This window comes from Ornithorhynchus anatinus, chromosome 5 (assembly GCF_004115215.2).
Source record: "Ornithorhynchus anatinus isolate Pmale09 chromosome 5, mOrnAna1.pri.v4, whole genome shotgun sequence".
Classification (NCBI taxonomy): Eukaryota; Metazoa; Chordata; class Mammalia; order Monotremata; family Ornithorhynchidae; genus Ornithorhynchus; species Ornithorhynchus anatinus.
This window is the reverse complement of record NC_041732.1, coordinates 1,939,007-1,956,393: the sequence shown is the minus strand read 5'-3', so window position 1 is coordinate 1,956,393 and position 17,387 is coordinate 1,939,007. Positions and strand designations below refer to the sequence as shown.

The 17,387-nt window shown below is 68.6% G+C and overlaps 1 protein-coding gene across 4 annotated transcripts in view; it reads right to left on the bottom strand.

Annotated features, from left to right (window-relative positions):
* Nucleotides 1–2,179: 2,179 nt before the first annotated feature.
* The window catches only part of SIPA1L3 (signal induced proliferation associated 1 like 3), a 103,558-nt gene continuing 88,350 nt past the window's right edge, over nt 2,180–17,387 (bottom strand). For 3 of the 4 annotated variants that reach the window (XM_039912241.1, XM_039912242.1, XM_029065187.2), the window contains exons 17-22: nt 15,005–15,170; nt 14,021–14,228; nt 10,727–10,870; nt 6,079–6,214; nt 3,360–3,441; nt 2,180–3,229 (exon numbers count right to left, since the gene is read on the bottom strand). In XM_039912241.1, coding sequence (XP_039768175.1) covers nt 3,080–3,229; nt 3,360–3,441; nt 6,079–6,214; nt 10,727–10,870; nt 14,021–14,228; nt 15,005–15,170 — 886 coding nt within the window. In that variant the 3' untranslated portion in view covers nt 2,180–3,079. The remainder of the gene's footprint in view (nt 3,230–3,359; nt 3,442–6,078; nt 6,215–10,726; nt 10,871–14,020; nt 14,229–15,004; nt 15,171–17,387) is intronic. The other variant, XM_029065188.1, reaches the window with a different exon arrangement.

Sequence of the window (17,387 nt, the reverse complement as noted above, 5' to 3'; positions counted from 1 at the left end):
AAGGCCGGCGACGGCCAGCCGGAGGGGCCCGGGGCCCACGGGACGTGGTCCTCCGTGGGGCTCGGGGTAGGAGAGGGGCCGTCCGCCCCACCCCCTGCCTTCTTGGGCCGGGCCATCCCGCCGGCGGGCCGGAACCGCAGCGGGAAGGATTCGAGTGAGACCGGGAGAAATCCATCCCCGGCCCAGTTGAGGCGGCGGGCGGGGAAGGGGAGAGGCGCCGGGGCGCGCCCCTGCCCGGCGCGGCCGTCCGTGCCCGGGCGGCTGGAAGGTGCCCGGAAGGAGGGGGAGAGGCGAGACGGCCCCGACCCTTCGGGGTCCGATTCTGGGAATGACGCGAGAAAGAGTCCGTCGAAGGGTTCGGCCGGCCGTGGGGGCCGGCCCCGCGGGTGTCCGTTTCGAAGCCCGAGGAATCGCTTCGGGTTGGCGTTCCGGTCTGGGGTCGGACCACCCTCCTCCCCGCCCGCCTCCCGACCCCGGCCCGCTTCTCGGGCGGGAAGGGCCGGGAGGATGGAGCGGGCGGGAAACGAGGGGGTCTCTGCCTCCCCGCGCCGGCGGGAGGGCGGGGGGCGTCCCGCCTCGCCCTCGCGCCTCGGGCGGCCACCGTCTTGAGCTGACGGAAACCGACGGGGGGGGGGGGGGGACGACGGGGTCCTCCCGCCCGCGGTCGCCGATCCGTTAGGGGACGCGTGCGGGCCGGAGGCCGCGGGGGGGATGGAGATGGTCCTCCCCACCCCGGGGCCCGCCGCGGCCCCGGGCCCTCCCGCTCCAGGGAAGCCAGCCACGCGCGGCCATTTCTACGAAACGTTTATTTCCTCCGAAACCCCTCCCCGCGTACGCGCCTGGAAACTCGAGCCCGGGGAAAGTAACGAAGCCGTCGTCCGAAGGGGCGGTCGCGAGCCGCCCGAGGCGGACCGGACGCGAGTTGGAGAGACGGATCTGATCTGTAAAGAGTCTTGTAAAATAATAACGAAACCCATCATTTACACGAGTCGACGGACACGATCACTTCTCGGGCGGACTCGACGGGGATCTGCCGGGGGGGCAGGCAGAGGGGAGAGAGGGGGGGAGAGAGAGAGAGATCGTCTCCTCGGGGAAAATGAGCGGCAGGGCAGGTTCGGCTCATCCGACTCTCGGCCGCCCGGTGCCGGTGGGGACCGGGGATCCACGGGGCCGGGGTTTGGGGAAGGGGCCGTGGACGGCCACCGGTCCCCCGGGGCCCAGCCTAGAGCCCCGGCGGCGTTCCCGGGAGCGGTCCCCTCCGGGAGTGGCGGAGGAGCCCGGACCGGGCCGCTGGAGGCCGGGCCCCGCGGCCCGATCCGCCGGGCCCGGACGGAGGGTGGCGGGAGGGACGGGGGAGAGTCGCCGTCCGCCCCGAGGGTGGCGTGGGGTTTGGTCTCCGGCAAGTGTGTGTGTGTGTGTGTGGGCACGGGGCAGGGCGCCCTGGCGGAGAAGGCGAGACTCCGCCTCTTTGCGGAGAAAACGTCCACAAGGGCTATCGGCGCCAGAGCCAGAGGAACGGGGCGGATTCCCCACGCCGGCTGGCCGGGCCGAGCCCCCGCGGGGGAGCGCCGGGCACGGCCCGCGGGGCTTCTCCCTCGGACTCCCCCCGCCGTCGACGGCGGGGCCGCCTAATGGGTCCGGACGGCAGGCGGGGGCCGGGGCCGCCCGTCCGTCCCACGGCCCCCTCCCCGCCCTCCGCCTCGGCCCGGCGTCGGGACATCCACGGCCGGCCACCTCGCGGTGTTGGGTGGCTGCCTTGCGTGAAAAAATAAATATTTATATAATATATTTTTAAAGAAATAATCGACCTATTTTCCTAAGTTAACAGCATAGTACCGGGTTCGGCCTGCGAGGTACGAGCCCCCTGCAAACCTTTCTTATTGCCTTTTGAGAATCGAATGTGCCGCCCCGCCGGCTCTGCGGCCCGGTCCGGCCCCCCGGGGCGGCCCCCGCCCCGGGGAGCGGCCGGGGCCCGGGTAGAGACGATACGGTCGCACCCCCCCCCCCCCACCTCCCCCCCACCCCCGAAAAGTCAAAGGAACAAAACCTTGCCGGAATTCCCCGTGCCCCCCGGCCCCCGGCCCCGCTCCGGCGGGTGGGCCGGGGCGGCGGCTCCGTCCTGCTCGGGATCCGGGCTCTGTGCTGGCTCTGGGAGCCGTAGAAAAGATTACAGACGGTGCCGTTTATACAAATATCCCGTTTTATAAAGAACATTTACACGGCCCTGTGGCCGTTTCCCGTTTCCCGCAGGCCGAGCCTGGGTTCTGGGGAGGGGTCGATGAGGCGGCGGGGGCGACCGAAGCCCGAGGGGGCCCCTCAGGGCCGCCGTGGCCCTTGACATCGACCCGGGGGGGGGGGGGGGGGCGGGGGGAGGGAGAAAGCGGCGCCGGTCCCGCTGCCCGGTCCCCGCCGCAGGGCGGCCGCACCTCCGCCTTTCCCAGCCCCCGGAAGCCAGGCTTCGGGCAGCGAGGCGTCGAGATGCCACAGTGACCCTGCCCCGACCGAGGGTGTCCCGCGGGGGCGGGGGATCCGGGACAGCGGCAGACCCCCACCTCGGGTAGGAAGCACAAGGGGAAGGGATTCCCCATTTGGTCCCTCGCCAACCCTCCCTCTGCGTGCCGGCCCCGGGTTCGCGACTGCCCCGGCCTCGGCCTTCTTCCCGCGCCCGGTCTTCCTCACCTCCGCCTGACGTTTCGGGCCGCGGGACGGGAGAGCCGACCGTGCGGTGGAATGTACCGATGGGGGGGGGGGGCGGGGGGCGACCCCGATCGACTCTGGGGGACGCAGACCGCGTCTCACGCGCGCGCGCGCGCACACAGAGCCGCGGGGAACCGTGAAAGGGCGGTGTGGGGACGAGGGGGGAAGAGGTCTCCCGCCCTGGGTGGTCTCTCCCGGATGCTGCAGGCCCCAGCCCTCACCCCCGGCCCAGGCTGCAGCCCCTCCGAGTCCTTGAGCTACAGAGCCGGCGGGGAGGGGCAGCGACCCGGCCCTTCCCCAGGCCGAGAGAGGGACGGGTGGGGGGCCGCGGGGGGGGGGTCGGAGCTGGGCGCGGCGTCTGAGCGCGGCCGCCCGGCCGCCTTCAGAGCTCCTTCTTCTCCACGGCACTGGAGAAGATCTGGGCAAACTTGCGCAGCTGCTCCGTGGCCGTCTGCGACTCCTCCTGTAGCCGCTGGTTGTTCTGCCTCAAATTGGCTACCTCGGCCTGCAGCACCACCTTATCCTGCTTCTCCTGGGGAGGGAGGGGGCACACCCGCGGGGGACGGGTGGTCACCGGGGGGCCGGGACCCCGGCGGGGGACCGGCCGACCCCTCTGGGCGGGGCGGGATGGAGCCGAGGGCGGGGCGGGGGGGCGGTCTCACCTTCTGGAGGTCGTTGTGGAGCTGCTTCAGCATCACCTCCAGCTGGTACACCTTCCCGGTCAGGTCCACGGGCGGTTCCTCACTGAAAGACGGGGGTGGGGAAAGGCGGCGCCCGGTCAGCCCCGAGGGAGACGGCGGCGGGGGCCGCAAGGGGCAGCCGTCCGGGATAAGGCAGGCTCCGACCGGCCAGCGGCCCGGATCCCGACGACGCTAAGGCCCGCGGCCGGCGGAGAGGGGAAGGGCACCGGACCCGGGCCGGCCTGGCCCGGGGAAGGAGCTCGGGACAGGGCCGTCGGAGGCCGGGGAAACACACGCCCCCACTCTCCTAACCGTGGCTCTGGCGCCCGGCCGGAGACCCAAAGGACGGGCCCACCGGCGTAGTTTCGGACCACGAGACGGGGAGAGGCCGAGGGGCGCTGTGGCTCGGGGCACGAGACGGGGCCCCGGGGGTCAGGGAGGACAGAGAGGCCACCGCGGAACGCAGCGACCTGCCCCACTGGGGTCTCCGCCTGGAGCCCGGGGGGACGGTCCGGGCAGGCCAGGGAGAGCTCGAGAAGCCAGACGGCCAGGCCCAGAGGGGCCGAGGGGAACCAGAGCCCCTCGTGTGGACCAGAGCCCTTCCATTTCCACGGCCCCTGCGGCCCCCGTGATCGCAACCTCTATACTCAATTACTCCCCCGCTCTCTAGATTTTTGAAGTGCCCGTCCCTCTGCTTAGACTGTCAGCTCCTTCGGGGAGGCCCCGGGGCCTTCTCACTCTAGAGTACTCGCCCGAGGGCTGAGCACACAGTAGTCGCTCAGTAAATACTACTGATGATGATAAGTACGAATCGATCGATGATATACACTGAGCACAGACGATGTGCAGGGCACTGTCCCGAGCGCTCGGGAGAGAGACGTTGACAGAGCCGGCCGACACGTTTTCTGTCCGCAAGGAGCCGTCAGTCAAGACGCGGAGACGGACGTTAACGGGCATAGGTGACGAAGAAGGGAGAGGGAGTGGGGGAGGAATGAAGGCTTAATCGGGGAAGGCTCCTTGGAGGAGATGTGATGTTAATAAGACTTCGAACTGGGGAGAGTGGCGGTCTGCCGTATGTGGAGGGAGAGGGGATTTCAGGTCAAAAGGAGGACGCGGGCAAGGGTCCGGCAGTAAGCCAGACGAGACTGAGGTCCAGTGAGTAGGCTGGCATTGGAGGAGCAACGTGCGCGGGCCGGGTTGTGGCGGGAAAGCAGCAAGGTGAGTTAGGAGGGGACAAGCCGATCGAGCGCTTTAAAGCGGACGTTAAGGAGCCCCTCTTCGACCCGGAGGTGGACGGGTAACCCGCCGGAGGTTCCTGAGTGGGGAGACGAGGACCGGACCTTTTTAGAAGAATGATCCGGGCGGCGGAGTGAAGTATGGACCGGAGCCGGGAGGGCCGGGTGTCAGGGAGGTCAGTGAACCACCCGGTCCGGAAATCCCGGCAGCCCCGCCCCGGGCCGGCGTGAGAAGCCGGTCCGAGCAGGGCCCTTCCCGCTTCCGACTCCGGTCTGGCCGGCGGGTGCCGTGTGGCCTCCAGCCAGAGCCTCACCCTCTCTGGGTCCCCGGTGTCCCCCTCGGTGGGTATCCTCCCACAGGAGGATGACCGGGAGGCAACTACAAGAGCCCTCCCCGCCGGGCTGAGGATGCCCACCGGCCCGACCCCTCCTCGGGTGCCAGCGGGCATCACCGTGCCTCGCCCCCATCTCTGGGAGCCACCCCCAGTCCGGCAGAAGCTGGCCCGGCGGTCTCTCGGCCCCAGAGACGGAGAGAGGCTCAGGGTGGAGATTTCCATCTACGACCCTGTCCGGGCCACTGGGGGAGAGGAGGGCGGAGAGACGGGTGGGGCTGGTGTGGGGAGGAGCCACATGAATCCACAGGAATCCCCCCCGTTTTCTTCCTCCTCCTCCTCCTCCTCCTCCTCCGGTGCGGGAGCCAGCGGCGGTCCCCTTTCCCCACTAGATGTCCTTCTCCGTGCAGAGCTGGCCGGCCCACCGGGCGCACGGCCAGGCGGCCCGCCCACCCGCCCCGCCAACCCCGCCGCGGGGCCGGCCCCGCCACGGGGCCTGCCCCGCCGGGACAGTACTCAGCCGAGCCGCCCGCCAGCCGACTCGGCATTCCTCGCGTGATGCCGGTTCCCCGGCCCGGGGAATCCAGGACCCCGAGCCCCCGGTCCGCCCGGCCCGCCGCGTCGGAGGCGTGAGGCCGGGCCCAGGTCGCTACCTCGCCCGAGAGGGCGGAGAGAACCGCGGGCTTGGGCCCGCGCGGATTGGGGTGTGACCGGTGTGCGCTCGGCTGGCCCGACGGGGTTCCCGAATCGGAGGGGTGGGGCGCCCGTGGGGCCCGACAACCCACGGGACCCCCCCCAGAAGCCCCCGGGGTGCGCCATCCCGGGTCCTCCAAGTGCCACGGCGTCGCCATCACGGGCGGAGGCCGGGCCCCGGGGGGAGTCAGGCTCACGGTCAGAGCTCCCCGGAAGACGGGTGGGGTGGCCAGGGTCCGTTCCCACCTGGGCAGCTCGGCCCTCCGGCCCGGCCTTCCCGGGAGGGGTCCCAGCGGAGGGCCGCCCCGGCGGGTCAGGACAAAGGGTCTCCCGTTCTTCCGAGGCCTGGGAGGGCGGGGCCCGGGGCCCGGTTCAGGGTTGGAGCGACAGCAGGTCCGGGCTGGCGGGCCGGACCCCCGGGTGGGAGCCAGCCAGACTCACCTCATGGTGGGGGTGGTCCGGGGCGTGGGCGGCGGCCTCTCCAGGCTCAGGTGGCCGTGGACGGGGCTGTGGGCCGGCGGGAGGTCGGGGCTCAGCCCGGGCTCGTTGAGAGAGAACAGGGACACGGCTCTCTGCACTGCAAGGCAAGGAGATCGGGTGTTGGGGGGAGCAATCCCGGAATCCCCAGGGGCGCTGAGCCGGCCTGCGGGGTGGGAGCGATACCCGATACCGGCCCTTGGAGCCTCGCGGGGGCCTCGAGGGGTGGCGAGGAGGAAGAAGACCCAGGCCCTGTGCCAAAGAGGGCACCCGGGGGATGGACATTCACGTCCACAAAGACACACAGACCCGGACCCTTAACCCTGGGGACCCGCACGCCCCAGACACTTCTAGACTGTAAGCTCACTGTGGGCGGGTAATGTGTCTATTGTTATATTGTACTTTCCCAAGCCCTTAGTACAGTGCTCCGCACAAAGTAAGCACTCAATAAATACGAATGACTGAATGTGGCCAAGACACAAGGGTGAAAGGCCCGAGTGCTGGCGCGCTGCGGTCCCCGAGGCTTCCGTCCCGCGGGGGGATCCCTGGAGGGGAGAGCTCGGGGCAGCGGCTCGGACTGCAGGCTGGGGCTAGCCCTCTGGAGAGGAGGTTTTTCTGGCTGGTGGTTTCCCTCGGGGCTGCCCTCCCCGAACCCCGCTCTTGAGGGTCCAGCCCCCAGCACTCTCCACCTGGCTGTTGGGCTATGTGGCGGCACCGAGCTGGGCCAGGGAGACGGTCTTGAGCCCGGAGGGGCTGGCGCCCGCACCCCAGGGGGGCAACTCCGCCGGCGACGGAGTCCTCGGGCGGCACGACACCCCGGCCCCGGCCGCTTGGCCACCCTCTCCGTCTCTGCGGGGTCCCGGCCGCCCTTGAGGGCCGGAGTTGGGGGGGCCCGCACATCTGTGTGGAAACCGGCGCCCGGCCCGATCCACGGAGAGAGGCCCCGGTCCACCCACCCCACTCACTGCCGCCCACATCCCGTTCTTGGAGGCTGGCGGACGTTCCCGGACTCATCCATCTGGAGCGCTCTGGGGGCTTCCTGTTTTCTCCCCGGGCACACGTGTGCACCCCTACTTACTCACGTACGTGTCTGTGCGTGCCTGTGTGTACGATCTATAATCTGACCGGTGCTCCTGCCCCTCTGGCTTATATAGGACCCCGGGGCAGAGTCTCCGTACGGGTCGCCCGGTCCCAGCGGGTGAAGTGAAACCGTCCATGTGAGTCCGTCACTTAGCCCCGTTTTACTAGGAGGCGTGGGTCGGTGGACAGAGCCCAGGGATGGTAGCCGGGAGAACCCGGATCGAGACCCCGCCGGGTGGCCGCAGACCACTCGCTTAAAGCTCTCTGGACCTCGGTTTCCTCCTCTGTAAAAGGGGGAGATCGACCGGACTCCCCGCACGCCAACCGAGGCAAACTGCCAGGGGTGGGGAGGGCGGAGGGAGGCCACTGAGGTGACAGCGCTTGGGCGAGACAAGAGAACCGATCCAAATCGGTGCTAACAGAAAATCGCGGGGGGAGGGGCTCCCCGGGCTTCCTCCCCTCACCCGCCTCACTCCTCTGGGTTCGGTGAGCCAGCTTCCTGCCCGAGAGCGAACCGGCCCGGCCCCGAGGTAGGGAGGGTCGCGTGACCCGGCAAATACCGTTCGGCTGAAACGCGCTTGGCGCCGTCTGTCCGTGCCTAAGAGGGGTGGCCGGCTATTCCCGGGAAAGCCCTGACCCCGTGGCCGGGGCCAACGGAATCCCGCCACCCTGAGAAATCTCCCCACCGAAGCCAAAATGCCCGCTCTCGTGAGCGCAGCCCATCTCTCTCCCAGGACCCAGCTTATCTCCCCCTCCCTGGCTCTCCCGGGCCCAGCCTGCCCCATCCAGGCACAGCCCGGCTCTCCCCCCACCCCTCCCCCTCCGGCTCTCCCGGGCACAGGCCACCTCCACCCACCGGTCCTCCCAGATACGGGCCACCTCTATCCCCCGGCACTCCCGAGCGCAGACCACCTCTTTCCCCGAGGTCTCTCCAGCCTCAACTCCTCTCCTGGCTCCGCCAGGGTCCTTGGGCGAGGTGACTGAAGGCCTCATCCCTGGGGGCACACAGTCCCCTCACGGCTTCTCTCCCCGTCAGGCTGGCGTCTTGGCCGGCCGGACCAGGCGCGGGAACGGTTGCGATCACACAGGGCACCGCCGGCCCAGGGGCGACCGGGTTGGGAGCCCATCCGCACCCGGACAGCAGGCACGGGAACCTCCGGAGAGCCTCAGGGGAGCCCGGTGGCCTCAGACCCGGGTCCCTCTTCCAGGACCCGTACGTGTGTGGTAGGATTTGACACCTTACCTCCCTGGCCCTCCGTGTCCAGGCCCGTCCGGCCACCGGGTCCTTCCCTTAGGGGAAGCGGGTGAGCTGGGGGGAAGCCCCGGCCTGAACCCCACCCCCAACCCTCTCTCTCCTCTCTCCCACGGCAGCTACCAGAAAAAGATCCGGATCCCAGCCAGGACATGAAGGATGCCAGCATCACACAGCCCCTCCGGGACCCCCCCCCCCCCGCCGCAACATGTAAATCCCCCCCTACCTGCACCCGGAGCGGCCCAGTACCGGGCAGGGGCCGGGCAGGACCAGGATGGGGCCCCGGCTCTCTCTGCGGGAGCGAGTGCCCGTCTCACCCCGGTCCCGCCCGCGTCCCGACGTCTGCCCGGAGGAGGCCGGGTGCGGTTTCCGGATGGGCGAGCCTGACGTAGGCAGATGGCCCGGGCAGGTCCGGACAGACCCCCGCACCCCCGTCTCCGCCAAACGGGAACGGGCACTTCTGCCGGGCAGCCAGGAGGGCGGGGGGGGGGGGGGCGGGGAGGGGTTGCCGGGAGCTAACCAATGGGCTGCTGCTCACTCTCGGGGGCGGGGAGGAGGGCCGCTCCCTGCCCGGGCCCCACACAGCAACGGGGGCTACCGGTCCGGGATCCCGGACCGGCAGGGCAACGGATTCTGGGTCCTCCGCACCGCCCGCTGCTCCGGGAAGGGAGTCGGTCAATATCGGGGAGTTCAGAGAGGGAAGAGAAGGCAGAAAGGGGAAGAAAGCCCAGCGGCCCCATCGACTCCCTGGGCTCCGATCCCCGGCCACTGCCGCCAAGTCACCGGAGGGGAACGGGCACCTTCTCTTGGTCACCGTTGGCGAGGGGGCAGAGGCCCGACGCTTCTCCCCCTGCCCCCGACCATCCCACTGAGCCTAGGCCGGGGCACTCCACACTCCCTGAACCGGGCCAGCTCGGACACCCCCGTGAACCACTGGCCTCTCTGCCGTCCCCCCACCGCTAGCAGCGATAGTTCACCGGGCGCTAATTTTAGTGACTAGACACCGAACCCCGGGGGGTGGCCGGGCCGGGCCGGGCCGGGGGCGGAGGGCCGGGCTCTCCGGGCGGGCTGAGCCCAGGCAGAGACGTGATTGACGAGTCCCGGCGCCCTGGGCCCACCCCCCCCGCTGGCGCCTGCGCCGCCCGCGATTCGCCGGCGGCCCCGCGCTGCAGCACCCGCCCGTCCGTCCGTCCGTCCCCGCAGAGCCCGGCGAGCGCGCGGAATCGGGGCCTCCCCCTGCGGAGGGGAACCCCCGGGGGAGGGGAGGGCGGCGGGGCAGGGACGGGAATCCTGGATTTTAAAGCCGGCGGTCCCCTCCTGGCTCAGTCAGGCTGCACGCGTGCCCCTCTCCCCCCACAGCCGGAGCCCGGCCCGGCCCCCGGGACGGCGGGGCCTTCTGCCTCCGCTGCGTGTTCTCAGTGCCCCTGCACAGCGCCCCCCCTCGTGGCAGATGCCCGAGCACAGCGCCGCCTCCGAAGCAGACGCCCAGCTCGGATCCCCCGCCCCAGCAGACGCCCGGCACGGCACCCCTCACAAGTGCTCAGCACGGCAGACGCCCAGCGCAGCGCCGCTGCCACGGGACACGCCTGGCACGGATCCCCCCGTCACAGCAGACGCCGGGCACAGGGCCCCCACCGGAGCAGATGCCAGGCGCCACGCCCCTGCCACAGGAGATGCCGGCTCAGTGCTCCCCCGCGGCAGACGTCCAGTCCGGTGCTCCCGCGCGACGGACTACCGGAACGGTGCCCTCAACTCAACGGGCGCCCGGCACAGCGCCCCCCGCACAGGTGCTCGGCACGGCAGGTGCCCGGCACAGCGCCCCCCCCCCGCAGCGGCGGGCTTCCGGCACGGCGCTCAGCACGTGCCCGGCACGGTACCCCTGCGTAGAGAGATTCCCGGCACAGCGGGCGCTCGATGGGTGCCCAGTCCAGGGCCCCTGCCCAAGGAGGCACCCGGCACGACGCCCTCGTCCCCGCACAGCGGGCCCCTGCCCCGGCACCCTCCCCCGGCAGCGGGCACCCAGGACAGCGCCCCTCTCGGAGTAGGCACCCAGCGCAGCGTCCTGCCCAGAGCGGGTGCGCCGAGGAAGCATCTGTCCTCACACTGGGCCGGGAGGCGGGGAGGGCCGGAAACGAGCCTCTCCCCTTTACCGTTGAACCGCGGGGGACCGGAGGCGAGGCGACGCGTCGCCGGCCGTACACCTGACCCGTGGCGGGCGGCGGCGGGGTTAAAGCCCAAGGGGGGGGGAGGCGGTCGGGCCCCTGCCCCTGCGGAACGTACCTTCGTAGGCTTTAGCGGCGTTGACCAGACTGGACCATTCGAGGCCGGTGGCCGTGTCGGGCAGGGGCATCATGCCCGGGTCCAGGCGCCTCAGGGCCTTGTCCCGAACGTCTGTGAGCGACAGCTGCGAGGCCGAGATGGTGGCTGTGTACGCAGACGGGACACGGCTCAGCTGGGAGTGGGGAGGGGGCGGGAGGGAGGGGAAGGGGGGGGGCGGCGGGGCCGGGGAGCGTTGTCGGGAGGGGGCGGAGGGAGCATCTTTGTAGGGGGAGCGCAGGACGGAGGCAACGCGGCTGTGGGGGAGCGCAGGGAGGAGGGCCAGATGCTACGGGCGGGGTGGGGGAGAGCGCGGGGAGGAGGGGGCATCCTGGGGGAGGCAGGAGGAGGAGGAGGAGGGAGAGTCACTGAGGGGGAGGGAGAGGGAGGAGGGAGCATCGTCGAGGGGGAGAGCAGGGAGGAAGGAAAGACAATGGCGGGGAGGCAGGGGGGAGGAGGGAGCCCCGTTTTTGGGGGAGGCAGAGGGTAGAGGGAGCACTGTTGCGGGGGAGGCAGAGGGAGAAGAGAGGGTCATCGTGGGGGGATTGTAGGGAGGAGGGAGCGTCAATGTGGGGAGCGGAGGTGTGTAGACAGCCTGGGGCACAGGCCCAAAGAATGGCCAGCCCCCGACGGCTCCCCCATGCCGGTCCCGGAGGGGGTTCGGCCCGGCCGCCTACACGGATCGGATCGGCGTGATCCAGAGAAGCAGCAGCGGGGCTCAGTGGAAAGAGCACGGGTTTAGGGGTCAGAGGTCATGGGTTCTGATCCCGGCTCCGCCACGTCAGCCGGGTGACTTTGGGCAAGTCGCTTAACTTCTCGGTGCCCCGGTTACCTCGTCTGCAAGATGAGGATTAAGACCGGGAGCCTCACGTGGGACAACCTGATCACCTTGTATCTACCCTGGCACTTAGAACGGTGCTCGGCCCCGGGGTGAGCGCTTAACAAATACCAACTGTTATCATCATCAGTGGGGAGGGGCGGGTGCGCAGGCCCTCAGGGGCCACTCTCTAACCCTCGGAAGAGCGGCCCCTCCCGCGGGGAGGGAAGACCCACTGCCGCCTAAGGCCGGGGATTGGGTCGGAACCCAGCCGGGAACCCGGGGCGGGGGTGGGGAGGGCTTTGGGTGGCCGGCGGCGATCCGGAGTATCCTCCCGAGGGAGGGGGAGGAGGCGGAGGGGCGGGCTGGCCCCGACCGTCTGCCCGTCTACCTCCTGGGGGGGGGGGTGCATATCCGCCAGGGCCAGGGGTGCGGCACGGCTGTGCCCGGGTGGCAGAGGACACGGGTGGGCGTCTCTGCATTTCGTTTGCATCTCTGCCACAGATCACTTGGACCACTGGGGGTTTCCGCCTTCCTCCCTCCTCCCACCTTCACCCCGTCTCCCCACCCCCTCGGGCTGCCGGGCCAAACGCCCATCTTAATAATGTTGGCATTTGTTAAGCGCTTCCTACGTGCAGGGCACTGTTCTAAGCGCCGGGGTAGATACAGGGTCATCGGGTTGTCCCACGTGAGGCTCACAGTCTTAATGCCCATTTTACAGATGAGGTAACCGAGGCACAGAGAAGGGCTAAGTCAGTCAGTCAGATGTATCGAGAGCTTGCTGTGTGCAGAGCTCGGGAAAGTCTAATAGAACAATACAACGGACACGTTCCCTTTTACTGCCATCGTTCTCGTCCGTCCGTCTCCCCCGATCAGACCGTAAGCCCGTCCAACGGCAGGGACCGTCTCTACCTGTTGCCGACTTGCTCATTCCAAGCGCTTAGTACGGTGCTCTGCACATAGTAAGCGCTCAATAAATACTATTGAATGAGTGAATGAATGAATTCCCCGCCCACGACAAGCTCACGATCTAGAGGGGATTGAGGCCTGAATGCACAGGATCCCTCTCGGCCTAGGGCCGGGGAGCTGCCACGACAGGCTGCGTGGGGAGGAGTCGATCATGTCCGTCGACCAGTGGTTTCTCAAGATGCGGGACTGTTTCCCTCTGGGAGTTGAGGAGCCTGGGCTCAAAGCCTTATCGAAGGCCCATCTCCTCCAAGGGGGCTTCCCCGACTAAGCCCTCCTTCCTTCTTCCCCCGCTCCCTTCTGCCGTTGCCTTAAATTGCTCCCTTTATTCATCCCTCCCTCCCAGCCCCACAGGACTTGTGAACGTATCTGTAATCTATCTCTATCGATGCCTATTTCCCCCTCTTGACCGTAAGCTCACCGCGGGCAGGGGACGGGCCTGTTACATCGTCAGTTTGGACGCCCCCAAGCGCTCAGTCCAGTGCTCCGCAAACGGTAAGCGCTCAATAAATACAACTGACTGACTGAATCTGGTGAGGGAACCCAACCTTTAACGCCGCCAGGCCGCCAGTTTATTGAGCACTTACCGCCTGCAGTGCGCCGGACTGAGAACTCCTAAGAGCTGGGGTAGATGCAAGGTAATTTATTTATTTTTATTTTACGGTACTGGTTAAGCACTCACTACGTGCCAGGCATTGTTCTAAGAGCTGGGGTAGAGACAAGGGAATTTATTTATTTTTATTTTACGGTACTGGTTAAGCACTCACTACGTGCCAGGCATTGTTCTAAGAGCTGGGGTAGAGACAAGGGAATTTATTTACTTATTTTCATCCTATCTGTTAAGCCCTTTACTATGTGCCAAGCACTCTTCTAAGAGCTGGGGTAGATGCGAGGCAATTCATTTACTTCTTTCAAATTTTGATTTTATGGTACCTGCTAAGCATTTACTCCGTGCCAGGAACTGTACTGAGGACCGGGGCGGACCCAGATTTGTCAGGTTGGACATAGTCCACGTCCCTCATGGGGCTCACTCTTAATCCCCATTTTACAGATGAGGAAACTGAGAAGCAGAGAAGTGAAGCGACTTGTCCGAGGTCACACGGCAGATAAGCGGCAGAGCTGGGATTAGAACCCCATCCTTCGGCCTCCCAAGCAGGCTCTGTCCGCTAGGCCACCGTTACTTCTCACGAAGTCACGGAGTGAGTGCTTAACAAATACCATGAGAGAGGATGGGGGGGGGGGGGGCGGCACCTAGGACCCCCCCCCACTCCGTACCTGGGCAGCAGCAGACCAAGGCAGGCTTAGGGCCTGCGGGCGGGGAGGGAGTGGGGCAAGGGGACTTGCCACGCGGGAGGGGAGGACCGCCAATCCACCGCCCAGCCGAGGGACGGACTGCCCCGGGACAGCCCGCCGTCGGCCGGAGGAAGGGACGCTCCCCGGTCCCCGGGCGGGCACCCCGCCGAAGCGCGGCTCACCTTTCTTTTCGGGGAGGCTGCCGTTGGCCGGGTGCTGGTGTTGGCGGCGGGAGGGGAGCGTGCTGGAGGGGTAGGTGCTGGTGAACAGGACGTCGCTGGCCAGGACGGGCTCAAAGCAGGTCGGGCTGGCGAAACTGGAGTCTCTCCTCCCGCTGCAAAGGCTCTCGTCCGACAGGGTCCGCTGGAGGGTTTTCTGGGGCGACGGCTGCTGGGAGGCACGGGGGGAGGGGAGAGGGAGCGTCAGAGACATGGGGTCCCCGCGGTCTCGGAGAAACGGGATCCGCCCGAGCGCGCTCACCTCCACCAGCGGCGGAGGGCTCCGCCGTCTCCCGAGCGCCGAGCCCTGTGCCCAACGCCTGGGCCGACGCTAGGGGGTCAGACCGGACACGGTCCCTTTCCCACGCGGGGCTGGGGAGAACCAGGACCTTATCCCCATTTCAATCTTATCCCCATTTCACAGATGGGGAAAAACCGAGGCCCAGAGGGGCCGAGTGACTTTGCTCCAGGTCACCCCGCAGATCAGGGCAGATCTGGGAGTAGAACCTGGGTCTCCCAGGACCCAGCCCCGGCCTCTTTCCATCGGGCCCCTCGGCCTCCCCCGCCGGGTGGCGGTGACCCCAGCGGGCAGGGGCCGCCTCCACGTCCCCTTTCCTGGGTTTCTTGGCCGGCAGAAGGAGAGGGCGTGGGAGGCCCAGTGAGGGAGCTGACGTGAGCACCCCGACCTCGCCGCTCAACTGGAACTCGTGGCCCCGGGCCCGGGAGGTCCAGTAACAGCCTCGACCTCTTCCTGCTTCGGGGTGAGCCTTGGACGGGTGGTATCCCTCTCCTACTCTGCCCTGCCCTTCGGCCCCCACCACTCGGGCGCCCTCTCCCTTCCTTCCGCCTATCCCTGCTCTCGCTCACCCCCCATACCTAAGCCCGGGGGCCGGGGAGGAGGGTAAGCACAGAGCTCGCGATGACTGGAGGGTGTGTTTGTCCCCTCACCATGGAGTCCCTCTCCTGCTCGGGGGTGAAGTTGTCCATGATGATCAGCTTCTTCAGGTCGTCCTCGATGGTCGACTTATAGTTCTTGCGCGGGGACCGGAGGTCACGCAGCGACGCCCTGAGCCGGGGCTGCCCAAAGACGTTCTTGGTGGTCACGTCCACCTGCCTGCAACCGAGAAATGGCAGGCTCAGGGCCCTCTCCCTCCCCGCCGGGCGGGTGCCCCAGATCGGCGGAAGTGGACACGAGATCCCGCCCGTCTTAACCCAGGGGACCGCCGGGCCCGGATGCCCTCGCGGGCGGCGGCACCGCCCGCTGCCCACACGGAGTCGGCAAACGGACCGGAACGAGGGCGGAACGGGCCGCCGCACTTCGGCCGGCCGGACGCTCTCCAGCCCGTCCCAGGCCTGACTGTCCCCACCGGGGCGGGGGCTCGGGGGAAAGGATAGGAGGGAGAGAGGCCCGTGGCCGGGGGGTGAGAAAGGGACGCCGGACCGGCCGACGTCGGCCCCGGCCCGGCGCCGCAGGGGAAGGACGAGGAGAAGGGCTGCCCCGGAAGCCGCGGCGGCCCCGCTCGTCTTTCAACTCGGGCCCCGGCATCTTCAAAGGCCCCCGGCTCTTCCGTCCGGCCCCTCCCTCCCTCCCCTCAGCTCGGTCGTTACCGGCCGAGGCGGGTAATGGGCAGAGATCTCTCCCTTCGGCAAATGAAAGGCTTTGGCCCCGTGAAGAGGAGCCCGCTTGAGGCGCAGAGCCGTATCTGTCTGGGGATGAAAGGGAAGAACAGAGGAGCGACCCCCCGATTCCCCGGGCTCGGCTGGCGGGAGGCCGCGACGGTGCCGCCACCTCTCCCCGCTCCCCCCCGCCTCCCCCCAACTCTTTAATGTTGGCCCCTGGCCTTTGTCTCAACGTTTCCCAGAATTCCTTCCAAGCCGTAGGCCGAGGAAAAGGGAGAGGTTTCATCCTGGCCTTTAAATCTGCTCTTCCGATCTGCCGAAGGTGGGAGAGATTTAGGTTAAGAGTGAAGAGCCCCCGGCCTCGTCTCCCCCCCCCCCCCCCCCCCCGATCCCATCCAGGTGCGGACAGGGAGGTCGGAGGTGGTAGGAGATCCCGATTTAACGTCGGGGGGAGGGGCGGCGCCTTCTCTGGGGACTCGGCCGGCACGGACAGCATCGGGACGCTCCGGCCGGGAGGCAGGGCCGAGCACGATGTTCTCCGGGGCCCCCGCCCGCCACGGGGTCCCGAGCCGACCCCTTACAGAAGGGGCTCGCGGGTCCCCGTGCCGCCCCCTCGCCCCCCGCACGAGAGCTCCGATAGCCCCACCGGGCCAAGCTGCCCCGCCGGCAGCCGGCTCCTCCGCGACCGTAACGTCCCCTGACCGTCCGGGGGCCGCGGGGGGTCGGCCGCAGTCCGGCCCGACGGCTACCGAGAGGCGGCGGCCCCGGGCCGGGTTAATTAGGCTAACGAGCGGCGCCGACCCCCCGCTCGTCTTGGGGCCCCGGCCGGCCGAGCCGGGGAGGAAGGAGAGCCGCCAAACGCTTGGGCGAAGCCACCATGTGGCGATCGGGCGGCAGCGAGGGGCTCGTCCGACCGGCTGCCATCTGGGCCGGGAGAGACGACAAAGGGCCGGCCAGGAGGGGCACGGCTTGGACGGAGCTCCCCGGGGCCGCCGGGGTAATTAGCCGGGCCGGAGCGCGTCCGCCCAGCGCCGCCCCACCCCCCGTAGCTTCAGCACGTGGTGGCCGGCTGGCCTGCGGGCCTCCGGCGGTCCTCCGGCGGCTCGGGGCTACTGAGGGATCGACGGAGGCGGCACCGAGCTACGACCGGCCGCCTCCAGGCCACCGCCGGACCCGGGAACTCGGGGAGAAGTCCCCTGTTGCGTGGGGGCGAGCGGGGGGGCGTTACTCCTCGGCCCCTGTGGTCTCGCAGCGAAGGCCTGACCCGGCGCTGCGGGGGGAGCTCGCCCGAAGCCCCATCCCGTTCTCGGTGTATTCGTTTCGGCGCTCGGTACAGCGCCTGGCGTATAGTAAGCGCTTAACCGATACCATTAAAGACAGAAAGAAAAAAGACGCCCCAGCGTGCAGCCACGGGAGGGCGCGGCCCGGGCCCGTCCAGCTTCAACTTGGCCCGCCTCCCCGGAGCCCGGTTTCTCCTAAGCTCGGTCTGGTTTCTTTTGGCTCGGGCCAATGCCGGGACTGAGCCGACGGGGGGCCGCCGACCCCTACTTCTAGCAGGGCGAGGAGGCGAAGGGGAGCAGACCCGAGTGGGTGCTGGCTGGCGGCTGACTTAACGTGTCCAAAGCGGAACTCCTCATCTCCCCACGCGGACCCCGTCTCCCGTCACCGCAGAAAACCCCACCACCCCTCCCGTCTCCCAAGCCTGCAGCCT